The sequence below is a fragment of the Euprymna scolopes genome, chromosome 21, assembly GCF_053919585.1.
Source record: "Euprymna scolopes isolate OS-2025 chromosome 21, ASM5391958v1, whole genome shotgun sequence".
NCBI lineage: Eukaryota > Metazoa > Mollusca > Cephalopoda > Sepiida > Sepiolidae > Euprymna > Euprymna scolopes.
In genome coordinates, this window is record NC_136502.1 from 112,306,157 (window position 1) to 112,326,446 (window position 20,290).

General features: G+C 34.2%; 1 protein-coding gene across 5 annotated transcripts in view; it reads right to left on the reverse strand.

Annotated features, from left to right (window-relative positions):
- LOC145242974 (protocadherin beta-15-like) overlaps positions 1–20,290 on the reverse strand; it is a 444,195-nt gene that overhangs the window by 211,560 nt on the left and 212,345 nt on the right. For 2 of the 5 annotated variants that reach the window (XM_080106084.1, XM_080106083.1), the window contains one exon: positions 1,999–2,218. The exons of the other annotated variants lie outside the window; for them this stretch is intronic. In XM_080106084.1, coding sequence (XP_079962210.1) covers positions 2,078–2,218 — 141 coding nt within the window. In that variant the 3' untranslated portion in view covers positions 1,999–2,077. Of the gene's footprint in view, positions 1–1,998; positions 2,219–20,290 lie in introns of those variants that run through there. 5 annotated transcript variants of the gene reach the window in all.

Below are 20,290 nucleotides of genomic sequence, written 5' to 3' on the forward strand. Positions count from 1 at the left end.
CAAAAGCGACATCATTTTTTATTAATTTTTTTTTTTACATTGCGTCTTCAGTGATCGGGAGATCCTATTTATTAAAAAGGAGGATAGAACGTGATAACATGCTACGAACATTAAATTAACGTATCTGTATATTAATTTAATGTTTGTTGTATGTTATCACTAGGATTATGACCACAGAATATTCTTCTCATTGTTTTGACTCTCGAGTATATATCCGACACAGTTAGACACAGTTAATCAACCGAGAACCACATTACTCTATATAAAAGCATATAAGATATCAACGGATACACACTCGAGAGTAAAAACAATGAAAAGAATATGCTGTTGTCCTAGCCCTAGTTATCACCTTCTATCCTCCTTTTTAATAAATAGGATCTCCCGATCAAATAATTTATAATCTGGAAACCGTGACATACGTACGTACGTACAAGGTACTACGGTATTAATACATAGATTATTTTGGTTATTAAAATTTTATAAACCGTTTCTTTCTGTACAGTTTTATAAACTTTTAGTTGAGCCTCTTTCATATCTAAATGAATAAATGCCAAATCTAGACCTATTTCTCACACGCATGATAAAGTCAGTCAAAACGCCCTCCGTCAAGTTTGTTCTACTTTACAAAATAAACACAGCACCCATCTATAATATAAATCTCACCTGTCTGCTTAAATTTATGCATGTATATTTGTATGTCCGCCTAAAACTTTCGACAGAAGCGATGGATTTTCACTAGATCGATATTGTTTTGAAGCTCGACTATTTGGACGACAAATAAAAAAAAAAAAAAAAATGGCCTAAAACATTAATTCCGTCACCCTCAACTGGGTACTTTTCTACAACGAGGGGTCGCTTTTTTTCGCTGATATTTTCGAAAGTCATCGCCTCTTTTCGATTGACTAACCTTGATTTAAACCTTCACCACTTCCGGTTTGGCGATGGACGCAACGGCAAAGACGTCACTTTTTTTTCACATTCTTTTCCTCCTTCGTGGTACAGGTTTGAGCCTGCCTGCCTACTACCATTTTTTTTTTGCTCACCCCCCCCCCAATAATATCCGGGCAACGCTGGGCACCCAGGCTAGTTTTTATATATGCGGCATCAGTTGCTAAGTTAACTAATTTACATATTGGTTTTGAAAAGGATATTTTATTAATAAACTATCATTTTTTTAGCATAGTGATAGTTTTGTTTTTAATATAATAAACATTGTTTTCTTTCTTGGAAAAATATTTATTATTTGTGCTAAGATGTTCTTTATTTTTTTGTTTTGTTTTTTTAGGTGGACTGACTTGAGTGGGAGTTGTGATTTATTTCGAAATTGTAAGTGAAAAGGTTATTCCAGTTCTTTTCCTTTAAGGTCACATTTAAAAAATAAATAAATTTGTATCGAAATATTTATTTATTTAATATGAATAAATGAGTTTGTTGCTTCATATTTACAGCAAAGTTATGAATGAAATGTTTATTATTTTAAAATTAATATTTTAAGTAGGGAAAGTTACCAAGTGACACTACGTTGGTAAAGGTAAATAAAATAAAATCTTTTTGTTTTAGTTTATTAAAAGGCTCTAATAATGCAGGAATATATCGGAAATTGTAAAAAAAAAAAAAAAAAAATAGCAAGGTATTTCAAAATCTTGCTTGCCACTAGCTTTTCTCTTTGATTACTAAACTCTTGTGTAACATCAGGATTTAATATCTCAGGGATATGACACCTTTGTCAAGTGTTTGAATTTCATTAATCCAAAAAGATCTCTCTGCCACCGTAAAGCAGTAGAAACACTTGACAAAGAGATCCTATCCCCGAAATATCATAAAATTACTGACAACAAAAATTAAAACAAAAAAATTAAATAGTTTATCAAGTTTTCTTTCTTACTACCGCCCATACATGTCCACATTGTAAGAGCCTTCCAATAAATTGCCTATAAACTTTAATAGGCTTCACGCTGAATCAAAACAAGACTTATAAAAATTTGAACAAGAAATTCAGAGGGTTATAGATTTTATAACAAATTTTACAAAGCTTCACAAATGTTCAATATGTACATCGCCTGTGACACAGCACATGTCAAGTCGGTAGTTCAGCTCCTGACAAACGCGCTGTAGCGTATCCTGCGTAACAGTCCTCATCATCGCAGTGTTTCTCTGCCTGAGTTCCTATAGGCTTGTAGGAAGATGGGGGGATGTAGACCAGTCCTTTCACACAGCCCTATAGAAAAAAATGACAAGATGTCATGTCATTTGTGAAGATTTGTGAAATCTATATTCTACTAAAACTCTTACGAACTTTCTTGCTTGCCAACATGCATACTTTATCTACAGGTGATGGTGGGAGGAAGGGCGTATAACATAAATAAAGAACAAATAAAGAAAATGACGTAAATAATTAAGAGACAAAGAGGGGGAGGGCAGGGGGGAAATAGATAAAAATTAATGATTAACGTCAAGAAAGGAAAATGCATTACGTCATAAAGGATGAAAGGTATCGTTGGGTATTGTTTCACAATACAAATTGATTTTGCATGTTATAGTCACCTAACGTACTTTCTAACTTCCGGTGTGTCTGCTACTAGAAGCGGTGACAAGGCAAATTAGTTGCTTCACTTTTATTGTTCTTCAATATTAAAAAAATAAAATAAAATGAAACTAATTTCAATAATTCTTAATTAAAATTTCAAAAAAAGTGTTTTCAATAATTTTTCAAAAAAAAGTATTTTCAATAATTTTTTTTTAAAAATAAATGTTTTCAATAATTTTTTTTAAAATGTGTTTTCAATAATCTTTAAAAAATAAAAAAAAAAGCGCAAAAGGTGTTTTCAGTGATTCTTTTAAAAGATTCAAACTAATTTCAATAATTCTTAGGCAAAATAAGACCGAAAAAAATTTTCATAATGATTATTAAAAAAAAAAAAAAAAGAACGATCAGAAAAACAAAGTAAAAAAAAAAAAATTAAAAAAAAAGAGTACATGCACAGGAGATATACAGACATGAGAGAAAAAAAAGAAAAGGAACTGATTTATATTGTCACCACTTCCGATAATAGACACGCCGGAAGTTAGGAAGTGCGTTAGCTGAATATTACGAGTAACGTCATACATTTTCAAGTAAATACTTTATGCAAAAACTTTACTAACCAGTGTCAGAATTTTAAAATACATTAACTATGGACTTACTGTTAGATATAATCGGGATGGTATAATGTATTTGATAATTTCGAGAGGATACTCCTATTTTTCAAAAGGAAAACAAAATAAAAGTATGCCACGGAAACGTGCTCGGTTATAATTTATTTTATTTAATTATTCCTCTGGCCTTCGTCAGGTGGTTAACCGCGACGGGATGACAACAACTAGAAGATGAGGATAATTGTCCAAAAATAATTAAATAAAATAAATTATACAAATTACTCGCTTCAAAAAGAATTCCAAATTAATTAAATATTACTCGGTTATATTTAAGAGTGAGTCCGTATTTAGTGATTTATATGTAAAAGATATTTTGAAATATATATATATATATATAGACGAAGATGTGTAATTTAAATACCATAATTTTGAAAAGGAGAGATATTTCTCGAAATTATCAAAGACATTATACTATCACAATTATATTTAGAGTAAGTCCATATTTACTGATTTATATACGAAAGACCATTTGTGTGTAATATATATATATATATATATATATATATATATATAATCCGAAGATTTTTAATTTAAATGCAATCATTTTAAAAGAGTTACCTCTTGAAATTATCAGACACACTATACAATTCCAATTATATTTAACATGTTCATATTTACTGATTTATGTGAAAGATCTTTTGAAAAATTAATATACGTAGATTTGTAATTAAAATGTGTGTGTGTGTGTATTTAACTGGCTGTAATTAGCTAGCATTGTCTGGAATTAAAATAAAAAGTATTTATTTATGAAGAAATAGAAATTTATCGTTTACTTTAATTTTGGAATTATATTTTTGGAGAGAGGGGAAAGGAATTTTTAAAAAGTTCGTTTTATTACTTAAGTTGATAGATTTCATGGTAAAGAGCACATAAAAATGTAATTAATGTGGCGACGAGCAACAAAATTAAAATAGCAAACTTTAATTTTTATATTTATTTTAAAGAACTTTAAAGAGAACAGTATAGTTGCACACAATCTAAAGATAGACAAGTAAGTATAAATGCACATGCTAACTTCCCTTTAATCCGTTTCAGAAGGAAAATGTCTCCTTTCTAACAGTTTTCTTAGCCGGAATAAATATCTTCAGAAAAAAATTGAGGCAAAATGAAATATATTTGTTGAAAATAAGTCTGAATCGCATATTGATAGATCAGATGGATTACTATTTGGGTCTGACTTTAAAAATCTGACAAAATTATTTTATATGCTGGATTATATATATGATGTTTTTGGAATTAATAATCAAACGTTATGAAAAACGAAATGTTCATCGACGTTTTGTGATAATTTAAAGGCTTATACGCACCATGTACTTAGAATTTTTAATTTCTGTTTTTTTTTTTTTCAAATTAGTAATTTTGAAAAAGTCTTTAAATAAAGATGAAACATTGATGAACACATAAACAATTTTCGGCCTTATTTTTTAAGCTTTCATTATTTTAAATAGAAATTTGGTGAGATAATTTGCAGGCGCCGCTCCCGTGGGTCAATCGGTAGAACTGTTGACTGTCAACGCGATGGTTCTAGGTTCAATCCTCGGCTTGGGAGAGGTGCTAGTCTAGCGGTACTGAGAAGTTGTGATACAATGAAACAGGAGTGTATGTCGATGACTAAAAATATATATATATTTGTAGTCATCGACATATATATATATAATATAAGGTTAACCGTATTCAAGAGTGATAACTAAGGCTATGACAACAGCATATTCTTTTCATTCTTTTGACTCTCTGGTATATATCCGACGCAGTTAGACACACTTAATCAACCGAGAACCACATCAGTCTATATAAAAACATATAAGATATTAACAGATATATACTGAAGAGTCCAAACAATGAAAGGAGTATGCTGTTGTCACAGCCCTAATAATAATTAATGAATTTAACGAGATTATTAAGAGTTCAATAAAAGAGGAGGAAGACATATTTTTATTAATATAAACCAATTTACATGGTCGCGACACTGGACATGCTGATGTTTCAGACAAATTGTTCGTTGAAACCAGAAATCCTCACCAGGCAACTTAATAAATGGTTGCTTTCCACAAAAGAAACTGGTCTCACTTGCCATCTGACATTCATTAACTTTTATCCTCAGGGGACGTTTGGACCTTGATAAGTGGCGCCACCCCCACCCTAGTAAAAATAAAAACTAACTAAAAAACAGAAGATTAGAATAATTCATTATAAGCAATATGAAATATGACCACACGTATTAATACTATTTAATCTATAGCTGAAGAGAGAGAATAGGATGTAGCAATCAAAAAACGTTAATTGTAGATTTTGACAATTTTTCTTTCTTTTTTACTTCAACTGGTTTTGCAAACTCACTTTTCTTGGGTTAAACAACCTAACTCAAACTCAATGGATGACCCAAGAAATCACATTTTTAATATATATATATATATATATATGACTTTGGACTCCCCAAATGATTTTTTTTTTATCTTTGAAGAGTACCATTCACTCCAAAACGCCACACCTGCTTCATTTTCTTCCACTTCCGTCTCAATCTCATTTAGAGATAGGCCTGCTTGTTTTCGGTTCTAAACAAACCTGAAAACAGTACCTCTCCCCCCCTCTCTCTCTGAAGAGTGACAGCTAATGAATTTAACGCGGTTATTAAGAGTGTTCAATAAAAGAGGAGGAAGACATATTTTTATTAATATAAACAAATTTACATGGTCGCGACACTGGACATGCTGATGTTTCGGACAAATTGTTCGTTAAAACTAGAAGTCCTCGTCAGACGACTTAGTAAATGGTTGCTTTTCACAGAAGAAACCAGTCCTCAACCGATCATTTGTCCAAAACGTTAGAATGTTCAGTGTCACGACTATTTAAATTTGTTTAATTAATAAAAATATATATTCAAAAGCAATTTAAATAACGAAAAACTCCAAACAAGAAGTAGTAGAAGCCCAAAGAAAATGGACGCTCACTAAAAGTTGAATAGAATAGAGTGCGATAAGCCAGTATGTGTAGGAATTAAGACGACTTGTGTAGATTATGTCTGAATGAGAAACTCGTTTTCATACACTTTAAAGTAATCCAAAATCTACTAAATGGCAGAAGCAAAATAGTAAACGGTTGTATACATACAATCAATTTTGCTTTAAAATAACAATATATAAAAAGGTAAATATATGCATATATAATCATAACAATTACAAATAAATAAAAAATTAAACTCGTATTCACAAAAATACAAGCAGACATTTTCAAACACACCCAGGTTAAAACTAAATCGCCTTTTCATTTACAAAGAAAGATGGCCAAATCTTTCCATCCAAAAATAAACAAAGAAAGATGTGAGTTACAAGTCAAGTGAACCTTACTTCGGTAAAGCACAACCATTGGCTGCTGAAAATGGGTGCGGAAATAATAAAGAATCTGATTGGCTAACTAGCAAACTCATCACCACGTGAAAATATAAAACCACAAGGTAACATCAATTCTATGCAAAAGTCTGACGAATTAATTCTTACAAGAATGAAACGTGGAGAATTCTTTTTAGCTTAATCGCCATATTTATTTTCACTGTTTTAACTAGTGTGTGTGTATATTATTATTATTATTATTATTGGGACGATTAATCTGAATCGAAAATTTGAAGAGTATTGGAATCAGTATCGGAAAAATGTGTGCCAAAAACGATTCTTTTAATTGTCATTTATTTGATTTTGTTTAAAGCAAAATCTTCCATTGCTGATAATGATGAAATAAATATTCATTGATTTTGAACTGCAATAGAACCTAAAATCTATAGATAAACCCTACAAGTTCATTTTTACGTTTGGGAAAATATATGCCCATTTGATGTGTGCTTTTACGGTAATCAGGGAAAAAAATAACAACTCTATAGTCAAATAGTTAGAGATTTTTAAAGAATCGGAAGCAAGAAAAATATTATCCCTTATCCTCGAGTGGCCTCTTGGCCTTGATAAGTGGTGATGCCTATGTAAAAAAAAAAAAAAAAAACCCCAATATTAGAATCGTCCCAGCACTATTATATATAAACAAAAATTCACGCAATTAGTCACGGGTGGTCTAATTGATTATAAAATTTTTATCACTTTGCATTTGCTGTCCAAATTTTGACAAATAGATCGTGTATTGTGCAGCATAAAATTTTCTTTTTTCATCTTTTTTTTTATTACATTTTCACCCCAAACAAGGCACATTGGTGCAGGGTGCTACTATCAGGGGCAACAGCTACTGGGATGATTTGGGCAGCAAGATGTTGGTTCACGTTACACTTGAACTTCTGCATGTCAGTACAGTTTGGGAAGCAGTGGCCTGGAAGTTTAGCGGTTCTGGGGAAGAAACTACTGGAGTAGAAAGATCTTACATCTAGGGATCTCTACTGTGTGGGGGTGGGATTTAGCTGCCTGTCAGGTTTGTCGAGGGTATTTACGTCGTGGGGGCACAAGTGTCTGCAGTTCGCCAGAGCATTCACCATTAAAATACTTGTAGAACAGGCAGAGGGATGCAACATTACGTCGATGGGACAGATGCTGAAGCTTAAATGCCAGTTCAGGGCCTATCAGATTGGCGCCTCTCTTTTGAACCTTGTCTAGGAGCGAGAGACTAGTAGCAGATGCACCAGCCCAAATGTGACAGCAATACTCCATATATGGGCGAATGGTGGCCTTATAAAGGTATAGGATACTTTCGGGTGTTAGTAGCTTTCTAGTACGGTAGAGAGAGCCTACCTTCTTTGCAGCGCCCCTGGCAACGCTTTCAATGTAATTGTTCCAACTCATGTTTCTTGTGGACGTTAGGCCAAGCAGTTTGAAAGATGTACTCTCAGATAAAGAGTCACTGGCAATTGCTATTAGTGGCAGAGAAGGTTTCTTATAATTATTGAAGGAAACCAGTTTAGTCTTGGCAGCATTGAATGTGAACATCCATCTTTGTCCCCACTCCACTACAGATTGGAGGTCATTCTCTAGTGTTTCTGCCATTTCTTTAGATATATGTTCATTTGTTTTCCTGTCATGCCTGTGATAGTGTGGTGTCATCAGCATATATACCCATCTCAGAGGCAATTTTGTTGAGGAGGTCATTAATGAATATTAGGAACAATAGAGGTCCAAGGATAGACCCCTGAGGCACTCCCGCATTTATATCATATTATTTAGATGTACTACCGTCGAGGACAACCTGGATTTTTCTCTTATCTAAGAAGGATTTAATTATGTTAAGTATTCTACCAGTGATACCGTATGATGTAATTTTCCTGAGGAGACCCTAATGCCACATCCTGTCAAAAGCCTTAGATGTATCTAGAGCTACCGCTCTGTCCTCCCCTGCTTTGTCCAGTGAATGGTATATATGTTCAGAGATTACAGTGAGGATGTCCACTGTGGAATGGCCTTGTCTAAATCCATATTATTTGTCAGTCAGAAGTTTAACATCTGTAAGGTGATGGACTAGAGCATGGTTAATTAAGGTCTTTAAGGAGGCTAATGGGGCGATAATTAGATGGGTCAGTTCTTTCACCAGAATTCTTGAATAGTGGTACCAGAGAAGCAGTTTTCCAACAGTCCGGAAAGCAAGATTCATTAAGGCATTTGTTGTAGAGTTTGGAGAGAACTGGAGCTACTTCGGCTGAGCACTTTTTTAACAGCACAGCTGGGATGAGATCAGGTCCACATGCTTTTGAAGTGTCAAGGTTTTTATGATAGCATGTACCTGAGCAGGGGTGATTTTTAGATCGTCTAGCGTGGTGTCTGTCCGCAAAGGAAAGTCAGGCAGGGGGTGGTTGGAAGGGTCCAGTGTGGAGTTTGAGGCAAACCGACTAGCAAGCATGTTAGCCTTGTCGGTTGCTGAGCAAACAACCTCATGATTGTTGGTTAGTGGGGGAATTGTTGATTGCCCATTATTTACTACACTGTTATAGATTTTCCAGAAGTCACGAGTTCCTAATTTTTCTGCTTCTATGCGTTTTTTAGTGGTTTCAGTAAATTCTCTCTTAGCTATTGCTATTTCTTTCTTAACATTACTTCTAGCTTCTATATACTTCTGTTTGTTTGAACTGGACTTATGTCGGTTAAATCTGCAGTATGCATGTTGCCTTTGAGCAATGGCAGTTGCACAAGTAGAAATAAACCATTTGGGAGAGGGGGGCTTGCTATAAAATTTCCGCATGGGAACATGTGCCGTCTTGAACCATTCAGTGGTCTCATTTGCGCACTGTTCTGCAGGAAGAGAAAAAATATTTCCCCATGGGGCATCTCTGATAAGATCTCTGATGGCTTCCCAGTCAGCCTTTTTAAAATATCTCGTTGTTTTGAGCACTGGCTCTTCAGTCTTGAGTCTAGAGTTTAGGGTGATTTCGACCATTATCACTGCATGATCAGCATTCCCGAGTGTGCTGTCAGCATTTGTTATACAATCCTCGGGAACTCTGGTCAGAAACAGATCTAGAAGTGATGCGTGTTGTCCTTGCTGGTCAGGGAAATGGGTTGGAAACGTAACCATTGTGATAGGGAGTGAGATATAGCGAAGCTATATGTTGTACTGCCCGCTGCATCTGTGTGAGTAGAGAATCCAAGCCAGTTTTTGTGGTGGACATTAAAGTCTCCAAATACATGTACTTATGCGCTAGTGTCGAGGGAGAGTACTGTGTCTAAGCTGTCAGAGACTTTGTTAATTCTGGTGCAGTCGAGGGAGAGTGGTAGAGAAAATAAAAGTAGCTAATGTTGTGTTATGTTCAGTCTAAATTAATTTGGTTTGTTTACAATTTGAAGTTAATGAAATGATCATATCTGAAAGAATGTCAATGTCGGTGGGACACTGTCTTTGTTTAACAAAAAGGAATTCACACATTATGAGGTGTGGTAAAAACAAAAGTTTTTGATTCATTATGAGGTGTGGTAAAAACAAACTGTGATAAATGTTATGAAGATTAAAATGACAGGTGTTTAGGTAGAATGATAATAAAATATTAAAAAAAAAAAAACGCCAAAAAAAAAAAACTTGGATTCTATTCTTACACACAAAGGGTGTTCCAAAAATAATGCTTCTTATAGTTTTATTCTGCACGAATGAATCAGAAGGGATTGCAAATTGCCTCGTTTTGCTGACTAAATGTATGCATTCATGACCTGAAAGTTAGATCTCTCTGCTGCAGATGTTGACGGTGTGAGAGTATTATTATAGCAGAGCTAAAATTTGCTGATTATGGCATGAATTGAAACAGCATTTTATGATGGTTCGTCATAAATTGCAAAAAAAAAAATGTTCATATCGGTTAAAATATGCGAAAATTAGAAAAAAAAAAAAAAAAAAGAAACGAATATAGGAGGTCCAGAATGCATATTGTGTTTGTATTCAGCTTTTTTTTTATTATTTGGTTGGGATTACTATATTAATATTTATATTAGTTTAAGGTTTATACTTGTTTTGGTCGGGTAAACTTTTCATTCCTCTTGCCTGAATTGAAATATATATATATATATATATATATATATATATATATATATATATATATATATATATATATATATATAATGAGATGAATTGTCGATATATATGATGGGATGTATGTGCGTATATATATATATATATATATATATATATATATATATATATATATATCCCATTTATCTCCTTCATCTGTGCTATTTTTTTTTTCTTCTTCACCTAAGAAACGACTGATATTTGCCCTCTGCAATAAATCTCAAGAAATTAAATGAAAAAAAGAAACCCGAAAAACCTTCTGCCATTTTTTTTCTTAGACTGAAGTAGTATGCATAGGGGTTATTCCTTGACCTTGTTGGCATGACAAATTGCTGCTACAACTCCCTTGCCCTTTTTATTTTTATCCATGCATCATTTTTGTGTTCTGGTTGCAGTTGCTTCTTCTTATTATTCCCTCTGTAAGGGGGGTGGAGAGAGAACGAGAATGACCACAAGAGGTTCTCTTGCGTTGTTGAACTAATTTTAGATTCTCCTTTTTTCTTATTGTGCCTACCGAGAATGAATTGGCTCAGAGCCGAGACATTCTTTCATGGTCATCGATTTTAGAGAACTGAATCAGAGCAGCACTTGTGCATTGCCTGAAGAAGATCCGATGTTAATGGGATGAAACATGTTATCGTATTTTGCAGACTCTCAGCCTCATCTCTACTGCTAAGGATTTTGATAGCCATAAAATAGGAAATCACTTTTAGAAATGTTCCTTTTTTTTAATGTGTTATCCTTGAGAAAATCCTTACAACATTGTTCCTATTTAACTTGCCTTCCCACGAGGGCAGAGTTAGACACCAAGGGTCGATTTTAGTGTGGAGAAAAGGAACAAAAATTTAAAATTGTCTCAGTCGTGAAGGATTTCTCCTCCACTGACAACAAAATATTAAAGTGTAGCATCAGAACAGATACTACACTGTACTCTTGGTTTGAAGGCCAAAAAGTCTTCTCTTATAACATTGTTTACCCATTGTGGTATCTGTAAAGTCTTCAAAGACAATGGATACCCCCTGCAAGAATGGCTTTGTGTGTAATTGTGTGAAGCAAGGGTTGCACAGTATCCAACCATACCTCTTCTGAGTGAGCACTGCTTGATTTTAGTGGTAAGAAGTCCAGGATGCCACAATATTGAGAAGCAGAAAACACGTCTATAATCTGGTCTTCTCAAATGATTACCCATTTAGTATTAGTCAGGTTAAACGTTGCTTATGTTTGAGGATCTAACCAGGTTTAGTGTATCAATATGATTATGTCTTATTAATATAAGAAATATATACTAGCTGGACGCCCGGCGTTGCCCGGTCATACAATACACTTAAACATAATATTTTTATTTATACAAATTGCATGTGTATTATTATGGAATTAATCCACTATTGATTATCATATATTACAATTAATAATTTGCCCGATGGACTTTTTCGCAAAAAAAAAAAAAAAAAAAAAAAAAAAATCAAAAAATAATAATGATAATGTCGTCCATCAAATTCCGTCTGTGTTTGTTTACAACATCACGTCAACTGATATTTGGGCTTGGCTATCTGAAAAATAGTCTTTCTTCTCTTAAAGATAATAAAGAAGAATATTTACAGGGGAATATGTTACGTTACACCGGTGTAACGTAACATATTCCCCTGTAAAAAGTCTTCTTTACTATCTTTTAGAGAAGAAAGACTATTTTTCAGATCCGATTTTTTTCGATTCTTATCGAATGAATTTCTGTACAAAACCTATCAAAGAACACTGCTTGAAATATAGATAAGCTTTGTAATGTAATTTGCAAGAGATAGGCTCAGCTGTTTCGGAACTTATGAGGAAGGAACTCACACAAAGTGACTTTTATATATGTGTATTGCTATGTTATATATGTGTATTGCTATGTTATATATGTGTATTGCTATGTTATATATGTGTATTGCTATGTTATATATGTGTATTTCTATGTTATATATGTGTATTTCTATGTTATATATGTGTATTGCTATGTTATATATGTGTATTGCTATGTTATATATGTGTATTGCTATGTTATATATGTATATTGCTAATTTATATATGTGTATTGCTAATTTATATATGTGTATTGCTAATTTATATATGTGTATTGCTATGTTATATATATGTATTGCTATGTTATATATGTGTATTGCTATTTTATATATGTGTATTGCTATTTTATATATATATGTGTATTGCTATGTTATATATGTGTATTGCTATGTTATATATGTGTATTGCTATTTTATATATGTGTATTGCTATGTTATATATGTGTATAGCTATTTTATATACGTGTATTGCTATTTTATATATATATGTGTATTGCTATGTTATATATGTGTATTGCTAATTTATATATGTGTATTGCTAATTTATATATGTGTATTGCTATGTTATATATGTGTATTGCTATTTTATATATGTGTATTGCTATGTTATATATGTGTATTGCTATTTTATATATATGTATTGCTTTTATGGAATTTTTTCTATTTATTAATTTCTTCATACCCATTTCTCCAGGTCAGTTGCAATAGGGTCCTTATTAAGTATTAAACTACCAAAGAAAAAGTGACTTGTAACTTCCCCATGAATCGAAAAAGACTGGAGAAATTTATTTATGTGTATAAACAAAGCCAAAGAAACATTGTTCATAAATCTGGGCTCACTCCAGGCTTGAAACCTATGGTACCATGTTAATTTAACCTGATGATCTGCAAAATTATAAATAAAGAATAATGCTCTTATTAAATTGTTGAACACACTGGTGAATTTTTTTTTAATAAATAGAACCAAAGATTATAAAATGAAATAAGAATTACAATTAAGTTTATCAAGATAATCCAAAATAGTAAACTTAAAATATATTATAAATATTAAAGACTAAATATTTATAAAGTAATCCTAACCAGATGTAAAAGCTCAATAAAACCAAATAGGAAATAGAGCTTATAATAGGAACAAAGAATTAATAAAATATTTTAAGAAAAGTTAAAAACATATTTAATTTCCAAAAGGGAAACACAAATTAAGTGGATTGTCCTTAATTCGCGGAGTTACAAAAAAAATACTTTCCTTCTCATCAGAGGTTAGGAGTTAGCAAAATGCGGAATCAGATTTTGCTTGCAAAGTATTTAACGAAACTACAAGTAAGCCATAGATCTTACTTGGTAAAATATATAAAAAAAAAAAAATAGTAAAGCAGAGAGGATGGGGGAAAAAAAGGAAAAAATGATTTCACGTGAATGGATGGTCCCGTGAAGTATTTCTTTTGAAACTCCACGGATTAAGGACAATGCACTTAATTTGTGTCTCCTTTTTGAAAATTAAATATGTTTTTAACTCCTCTTAAAGTATTTTAACAAGAAGTGGAAGTGCACGCCTGTTGAACTCTCTTCCCTTTGCCTATTTCCCACCTGACTACAACTTGGATGTCTTCAAGTCCAATATAAACAAATTCCCGATAAACCGCCCCCTTAAGTAATCCAATTTATCAAATCTCCATTGCTAACGATTACTACGATACTATCCCATTGATTAATGTACATGCAATAACCCTTATCCGCGAGTGGCTTCCGGGCCTTGATAAGTGGTGACTACCATGTAAAAAGAAAAAAAAAATAATAAATAATTATTAAATACCTACAGATATATATATTCTGTCACACAAAAATTAGCGAGCAGAAATGTCGAATAAAGCAATTTCAAGTATTATAGGAGATAGGAAGAAAGTAAATAGCAAGTCAGACCCTCCCTTTGTCGGGAATGAGTTCATATAGAAATCATTCACTCTCTTTACGTAGATTTTTTTTTCTTTTTTATACCAATTGACAGTTTTTTAATTTAAATATTTTTTTTTGTTGAACTTTCCTTTTAGACGTTCTCTTTCATTTTTTTTTTTTTTAACTTCTTCGATTAAGACGTTATTTTATATGAACAGTAGTGTGAACTCTGGGCAAGCATAATTTTTTGTGTCATTCTTGACGGAGTGTGTAAACTTGTGTGTATAAGTGTATATTTTTCAGTATTTATTTGAAAAAGTATTGCAAACTTTTCTAAAATCCAAGTATTCTAAAATTCACGCACCCAAACCTGTTGAACGTTTAGGAACCTTCAACATGACCTTAAAAATCCAGCTGGGATTAACATTCCTGAACCCCAAAAATCAACAGAAATTAGACCATTCCTGTAATGATCCGGTCCCTGTTGATTTTGCGGTGGGAGTTTTAGTTCTGTGCAGTTCTAGGAGGTCCACCCTCACAGGCTTTGCTTTCTCTCTTTGAGAATGGGATTAGTTCATTGCTAATCGATTGAGGTGCCCTGACCAGGGAATACTGACGGGGCTGACCAAGCACTTTTTGTAGGCCAGAGTGCTCCCTCCTCAGAGACGCTTACTTCACAATCTCAATTTCCGACCTTGGTGGCACAGTTCTTAGAGTGGAACAAAACTAAACAACATTAGCGTTCATTTCTTGCACTTTGCACAGATTTAAATTCTCCAATAAGTGAAATAAACAGAATTTTTTTTATTAAAAAAAATTTTTTTTTAGTTAATTATTTCATCAGTTTCAACATGATGTACGTAAGTATGTCCATAAATAGTAACGAGTACTCTAGAATAGCAGAAATAACCCGGCGATGCCTAGTAATTAAATTCAGAGTGCCGCCTTACCACCACCACCACCATAAAAACCCATAGAATCGTTAATAAAATTCACAATCCTCTCTACAATTCAAAATATTTTCTAAAAAAGAAACATCAGTTCATGCATAACTCCCTCACACTAAAACATCCACAACAAAAACTCGTCTAACTACAGCAGCTGTAAAAAAATTCTCTTTATGTACCTAAAACTAAAGGAGTTTCCCTGAGCAAAGTTTCTTTCCTAGAACTATCCATCTGTGGACGAAAATACCGAGGACCTGCTTCTCAGCTGGCTACAACATGGTCGTATGCAAGTCCAATGTAAACAAATTCTTGTTGAGCCATCTGCTTGAATAAAATTTAGCCCAGTTTTAACCATCATTACTAATCATCAATGTTGTCTCACCATCAAACTGACTCATTAACTCGAGTGTCCCTTCAGCCTTTATAAACGATGATTCATTAGTAAGATTAAAAAAAAAATAACTTGTCGTCCAAGTTTCAGTCTCAAATATCCAACAGTCTTTCTTTTATAACTGTTCAATGACAAACACAACTGTGATGGTCTTCAGGAACAGTCAAGGGATTATTTTGATGGGCATTATCTTTGAAATAATTCCACAGGGAGGGCCAGCCTTAGACTACTGCAACCTATGCAGCCGCAGTGGGTCCCACACTTTCATAATTAATTTTCTAGCTCATCGTTTTTCAAAATTTTTGGATATGTTCATTATTGTGGCATGATAATTTCGTATATACAATTGGTTTTACTTGAAATGTAATATTTCGAACTTCACTCTTATAACAAAGAAGCACCCATTTTTTTTTTTAACATGGGATACCCCACATACTGAACAAATAATAAATTCATAGAACCCTAAGAAACAGTAAATAATGAGTGATTAAGAAAATTTGATATCAAAGCAAAGAGAAGTGTTTTTTTTTTTTTTAATTAACACTTGTGATATTTTTGTATTACTTATTTTGATCGGACTATTGTTCTCATCCTGAGTGTTATTTGTGCAACGTTTCGGTCGATGTCACCTTCGACGGGTTTATTGGTCGCCATCTTGGAAAAGAAAGAAGAAAAGTTACTGGCTCTGTAGATGGTTTTGTATTCTTGGAGTTGTTTTTGCCTTTTTGTTTTCAAACATACGAAACCACGCCCCCCCCAAAAAAAAACACTACAAGAATACAAACCCATCTTTGGAGCCAGTAACTTTTCTCCTTTCTTTTCCAAAATGGCAACTAGCCTGACTGAAGAAGGTCGAAGGCTACATCGATCAAACTGCAATACAAGTAATGCAAACAATCAGCCCTCATTTAAAGAATTCGGAACGGTAATGATTGCGGTGTTTGAATTTTGTGAAGTCGGTCATAGTAATTTGGACAAATCTCGGACCGCACCCTAATCACTACCGACATACACTCTTAAATCTCGTCGTGTACTTTATCAGTGTTTATCTGTAAGCCAAAGTTGAACTTCATAGTTACTAAGCTGAGAGAGTTATAGGTGTGCAGACATACAAATATTTTGATGATAAAAGAAATATTTAAAGAATAGAAAGGGGCGTTCCAAAAGTAATGCCTCCAATATTTTTATTCCGCCTGAATGGATCAAAGGGAATTGCAAGTTGCATTGCTATACTGACTAATCTTTACAGTTTCATCTCTCTGTCGCAGATATTGACGGTATGAGGCTCTAAGAAAGCAAACGCCTGCCCTGAACATGTATCAAAAACAGATGTGTCATTGAATTCATCTATGCAGGAGAAAATTGAACCGATAAACATTTACAGGCACCTGTTGAACGTTTAGGAAGCTGATGCAGTTGATATCAGCACAGCTAGGAGATGGGTTCGCTGAATTCAGAGTGGCGACTGAGATGTGAGTGACAAAGCGCACTCTGGAGATTTACGACTGAGGTATCAAAAGAGGTTGGCAAAAGGGCATTAAGAATGATGGTGCCTATGTAGAAAAATAAATTCTGGAACACAAAAGGTCGGTGGTTTTAAGGGTACCACACCCGCCTTTGTAGCTCTTCAACATTATAGTTTTTGAGTGAAAAAAATAGGAGGCCTTACTTTTGGAATGACCATCGTAATTTACATTATTTTGACTACTATTCTCATTAAGGCTCTTATTTTTACGACGTTTCATGTCTGAACTTCCTCAGGTGCATCTTTTCGAACTAGTTCATCATTCTGCCAAATTCAGAAACCTATATTTGATTATCGAACTGAACCCTCTCTCTTTCTCTCTCTCTCTCTCTCTCTCTCTCTCTATATATATATATATATATATATATATATATATATATATGGGTTTCGATCCTGGGCTTGATGCAGTTGTCTGTCTAGCCGCACTGATGAGCAGTGATACAGCGAAACAGTACTGTATTTGGATGACTATAATGCTCCCTATCTTGGGTTGATCCTATTGGGAAGTGATATACAAACTGCCATTAGCGACACTCTTTGTGTAAACATATTGAGCGGAGGCATTTGGACGATGTCAAAACATCGTTAATTCATTACCCACACAGCATCAGCCATATAGCATAATGGTGAGAAGCCTTGACTGTCATTTGGGCAGTCGGGTTTCGACCCCGGCTTGAGGCCGTTGCCTGTCTAGCCGCACTGATGAGCTGTGAAACAGCGAAATAGTACTGTATGTGGATGACTAATATATATATATATATTGCGATACCTCAAAGCAGTCTGTCTGTGGATGACTATATAATTCTCTCGAGTCAAGCACTCTTGGTAATTAATATTGTCTGCTACGGCTTTTGTATAAGTGCAAAGCTCTTTGTAAACAAACAAGTGGAGCACTGTGAGAGTGGCAGTCAATGCTGTATAGGAATTGTAAGATCTCATTGCTAGTAGCACCAGTCCTAACAGCCTGATAGATAGAACTACTGGCTGTTAACTCGATGTTTAGTGGTTCAATGCTGGACTTAGGATGGGTGCTGGTCTAGCAACACTGAAGAACTATGATACAGCAAAACAGTTTGTCTGCGGATGACTATATAAATATATTATTCATATTCACCCCAAACAAAGCAACTTGCCACTGACATGCAAAGACTACTGTGAATTAGAGATCATATCTACAGAGACATTCTGAGTAGGGAGTTGGGTAGCAAGATGTCTGCGCACATTGTTTAAATTTCTACAAATGGGCAAGCAGGATAGAGAAAGGAAATTTCAAAGTAAAGGAGTTTGGGGAATGAAACTTTAGGAGTAGAAGCCTCTCTGGCATGAGAGGACAATTACAGTGGGGGCGTGGGATATGTTTCAACCCTGTCCAATAGAGAGAGACTATTAGTTCATGCATCAGCTTGTATCTGGCAACAATGTTCCATGCATGAGTGAATAATAATTTTTTTTATAGAGATATAGGATACTGTCAGGTGTATTTTTCTAGCATGATAAAGGGAGCTCACCTTTCTTTGCAGCAGCCTTGACAGTGTCTTCAAAATATTTGTTCTCATTCATGTTGGCTGTGAATGTTAAGCTAACGAAGTTTGACTGATGAGCTCTCTGGTAGTGTTATCAGTCATGGCAATTGATGGTTTCAAACGTTTGTCGTAATTGTTAACAACCTATCAGAGAATTCTTCCTTCAAACACCTCGGCTTAACAATCACGGCCAATATGAACTGGAACAAATACATTGTGGACATTGAGGACATTGCAAAGGCTGCTGCAAGGAAGGTTGGCTCTCGCTATCGTGTGAGAAGACTACTCACACCTGAGAGTATCCTGTACCTCTATAAAGCCACCATTCATTCGCCCATGCATGGAGTATTGTTGCCACATCTGGGCTGGTGCATCTACCACTAGCCTCTCCCTCTTAGACAGGGTTCAAAAGAGTCTCCAATCTAATAGGTCCCACTTTGTCAACTAAGCTCCAACCACTGTCCTATCATCACAATATTGCATTTCTGTGCCTATTTTACAAATATTTTAATGGAATGTGCTCTGATGAACTCATTGCACTTGTGTCTCCTCAACGTACATATCCCCAGTAAGCCTGTTTAGCAACAAAATCACACCACTTCATTGTTGAGGTCCCTAAATGCCAGAAAGCTTTTTACACTAATAGTTTTTTCCTCAGAACAGCCAGACTTTGGAATTCCTTTCCTGCTACCTGCTTCCCTGACTTTACTGATATGCAAAAGTTTAAATGTAATGTAAACCAACATCTTGTTAATCTTTCCTAGGCATGGTCTCAAATAGTAGCCCCTTACGTCTATGTTGCGATATATGCCTTGTTTTGGGTGAATAGGATCCAGAAAACAGTCTCCAATCTAATAGGTCCCACTTTGTCAACTAAACTCCAACCCCCATCCCTTCGCTACAATGTTGCATCTCTGTGCCTGTTTTACAAATGTTTTAATGGAATGTGCTCTGATGAACTCGTTGGAGTTGTACCCTCTTGATGTACACATCCCTGACAAACGTGCTTAGCAACAAAATCACACCACTTCACTGTTGAGGTCTCTAAATGCCAGAAAGTTTTTACTTTAACAGTTTTTTTCCCCTCAAACAGCTGAACTTTGGAATTCCCTTCCTGCTACTTGCTTCCCTGACTTTACTGATATTCAGAAGTTTAAATGTAGCATAAACTAACACCTTGTTAATCTTTCCTAGGCATGGTCCCAAATAGTAGTCCCTTGCGTCCCAAGTGGCGATGTGAGTTAAAAAAAGAAAAAAAAAAAAGCGCCTTCAGTGAGTTCATCGTTGAATAAAATAACGGATTAAGTTTGAAATTCCATATAGATTCCTGAGTTTTACAGAAAGATTCACTGGAAGAAGGTCAAAGGTAACATCTATCAAAACATTGTGAAAATAACAAGCAAGATGAAAATGATAATCCAAATAAAACAGATTAATAATCGTCATCTAAAAAAATTCTGAACCGATTCAAGAACAAATGAAACAGGGTATGATGATATGGTGTG